General features: G+C 22.8%; 1 protein-coding gene across 1 annotated transcript; it reads left to right on the top strand.

Moving 5' to 3' along the window:
* Window positions 1-1,898: 1,898 nt before the first annotated feature.
* On the top strand, window positions 1,899-2,466 carry LOAG_14249 (hypothetical protein). The gene has a single exon (XM_003149749.1). It carries the CDS (start codon window positions 1,979-1,981, stop codon window positions 2,345-2,347), a length of 369 nt encoding a protein of 122 aa, XP_003149797.1. The 5' UTR covers window positions 1,899-1,978; the 3' UTR covers window positions 2,348-2,466.
* Window positions 2,467-2,847: the final 381 nt, after the last annotated feature.

Below are 2,847 nucleotides of genomic sequence, written 5' to 3'. Positions count from 1 at the left end.
TTATCTTTTCTTTCTTTGTAAATAAAAGAATGTCTTAGATTGATAATAATGAAATACTTAAATGTCATTTTATACGGCAGCTAAAAATAATAAATCAATATTGCTATCTTAAATAATATTATGCTCTTTTAAAATTAATTTATTCCTAAATAATACTATATTCTTTCAAAATTAATTAATATTTTGCTATTCTACGCAATATTATATCCTTTTAAAATTAATCAATATTTGCTATCTTAAACCATTATTATATTGTTTTAAGATTGATCAATATTTGCTATCCGTAAACAATATTATGTTTTTTTTTTTTTGAAAATTATTCAATCCTGTGTAACACTCTTTAGGACATGATTTTTTCATAGTGTCCTTTGATTTGATATATGATGTTATTGGATTAAAATGAACTTCATTTGATCGGGTTTGAAATTAGAGTTATCCTTCTTCTGGGATGTTGGGAGGTTAGTGTTCCTATCCTATTCATGAATACACTTTCTCTCATTCTTCACTTAAGGCTTATCTGATATAGGCGACACTACCGGAGTCCATATGTCATTGCTAACATAACTTATATTCTCATCAGGGAATGCATGCTTCTTCATCGTGACAAAATGAGAAGTTTCAGTTTGCATTTTGAAAAACTAATGTAAAAAAAATGCTAAAACATGAATTATAATTCGATTTTTAGAATTATATTTTATAAATAGCAGATTTAATTAAAAAACTTAACAAATATTTCAAAAAAACAAACCTTATTTTAATTTAAATCATTTGAAAGGATTGAATTTCGAAAATGATAACAAACAAAATATTCCACTTAAATCATTTTTAATAATCATAATGTAAAAATTCGAACAAATTAAAACGAACTAATTTTATAGGATTAAAAAATATTTTTTTTTTTCAAATAATTAATTCTAAATTAGTATTGATAAAAATTCTATGGTATAAAAATTATCAAAAAACAAAATAAAATCACTAAAAATGCGAAATAAAGGATAAAAAAAAATAAAAAATTGAATTAAAAGCATTTCAAATTATAATCTAAACATATAAAATTACCAATTCGAATGCATCAAATTTCATTTCAAATATAAGTATTATCAAATGAAAAAAGAGAAAATTTATCAGTGCTAATCAATAATCTATTTTTTTTTCCTCACTATATATGTTTAAAGGTAAATTGACTTGTATAAATTTTCTATGAGACGGGTGAAATGCACAGGCGATGAATGGATTGAAATGAATAAAAGTGAATTTGAAATTGAAGCAAGCAGGCAGAAGAGAAAAAACAAAGTAGAAGAAGTGACGTAAATACCAAAGAGAAATTTGAAACTATTTAAATCTCCAATGGGTTTTAAAACTTTTTGTCTGTCTGTGTCTGTATCTGTCCGCGTATGTGTGTGTGTATGTGCTTGTATATGTGCATGTGAGTGTGTATGTGTGTATGTGTGTATGTGTATCTGTGTGTATTCGTGTATATATATATCGATTTTAATAAATTGGAAAATTACTACAATAAATAATCATTTACAAATTATTGCCATTCTTTCTAATTACATATATATAATTAGCATAAAACACTAATAAATTTAAATTTAAAAATTTTCGAATGAAATGAAAATTTTGATCAAAATGAATGGAACATTTTGAAATCAAAATGAAATTTTTTAATTTTTTAAAAAGTAAGAGGAAAAAGAATTAAGATTACGAATGAATCATTAAAAAAAAATATACGCATGAATAAAATAGTTTAAAATTAATCAAAAAATTCTTTAAAAAAAGAAATTTTAATTAATTTATTTATTTTTCTTTTCCTTTTTTCTTTGCCATTTAATCATTTATTACTATTTTTAGAAAATTTTTTCGGAAATTTTGGAAAATTTAAAAAGGAAAGAAAAAAATTTACAAACTTTTTGATAATTTTTAAACATTTATGTAAATTACTTCTTATTTGTTAATTATTTAATACCTAATTTTGATGTATTTGTTCATTTTCTCTTCTCGATCTTTTTCTTTTTTTCTGTCCTTTCCCTTTGATCTTTTTCTTTTTATCTTAATCTTTTTCCTTTCGTCTTTTCTATCCTTTATTTTCCTTTTATCTTTTTCCCTTGATCTTTTCCTTTTTACTTTTGTTAACTTAAAAAAATACAAAAATAAACTTCTGTACTTTTGCATTCTTTTATTTTCATCATTCTTTCTCAACATCTATTGTTGGTATTTTGTTAGTGCTATTATTACCATCATTGTTATTGTTATTGTTATTTTATTATTATTATTGTTGTTGTTGTTGTTATTGTTATTATTGTTGGTATTATTTGTTATTATTGTCTTTGATAATACTACGTAAACTAACTTGTCATCTTTTTTTTTTCCCTTCTTCATTCTTCCTCATCATCTACTGTTGTTTATGCTATTTTTATCACTGATAATATTACACAAACAACTTATTTCATATCATAATTTCATACAGATTTTAAACATAAAATGAAAATAAGTTGGCGGAAGTGAGGGAAAAATTGAATTCATCCACCCTTAAAGTATTTCATTTTGATAGTTTTCAGGTTAATTTCAGGTGATACGACTTAATTTTAAAATTTAATTTGTAATGATATCAGGAAGTAAAATTATTTCATTGCATGTAAAAATTACGAATTAACAGATTCGTAATTTAAATGACAAATTCTTACAATCAAAATTATGTATAATATAAAACTACAAGTTCTACTTCATTTGTTGAATACATTTCCATGCATACAATTTATTTCACCTTTTACGATTAAATGATTTATTAAAAAAAAAATTAATCTGATAGGAAAATTAATTTGGGTAAGATATTTACGGATTTTG

The sequence above is a fragment of the Loa loa genome (assembly GCF_000183805.2).
Source record: "Loa loa unplaced genomic scaffold supercont3.380, whole genome shotgun sequence".
Lineage (NCBI taxonomy): Eukaryota > Metazoa > Nematoda > Chromadorea > Rhabditida > Onchocercidae > Loa > Loa loa.
Note: the sequence above shows the minus strand (reverse complement) of the source record. Positions and strands in the feature narration are given on the sequence as shown.

Bases quoted from the DNA above. Each gene is read 5' to 3' on its own strand.
- LOAG_14249 (XM_003149749.1), top strand. From the start codon at position 1,979: ATGTATTTGTTCATTTTCTCTTCTCGATCTTTTTCTTTTTTTCTGTCC.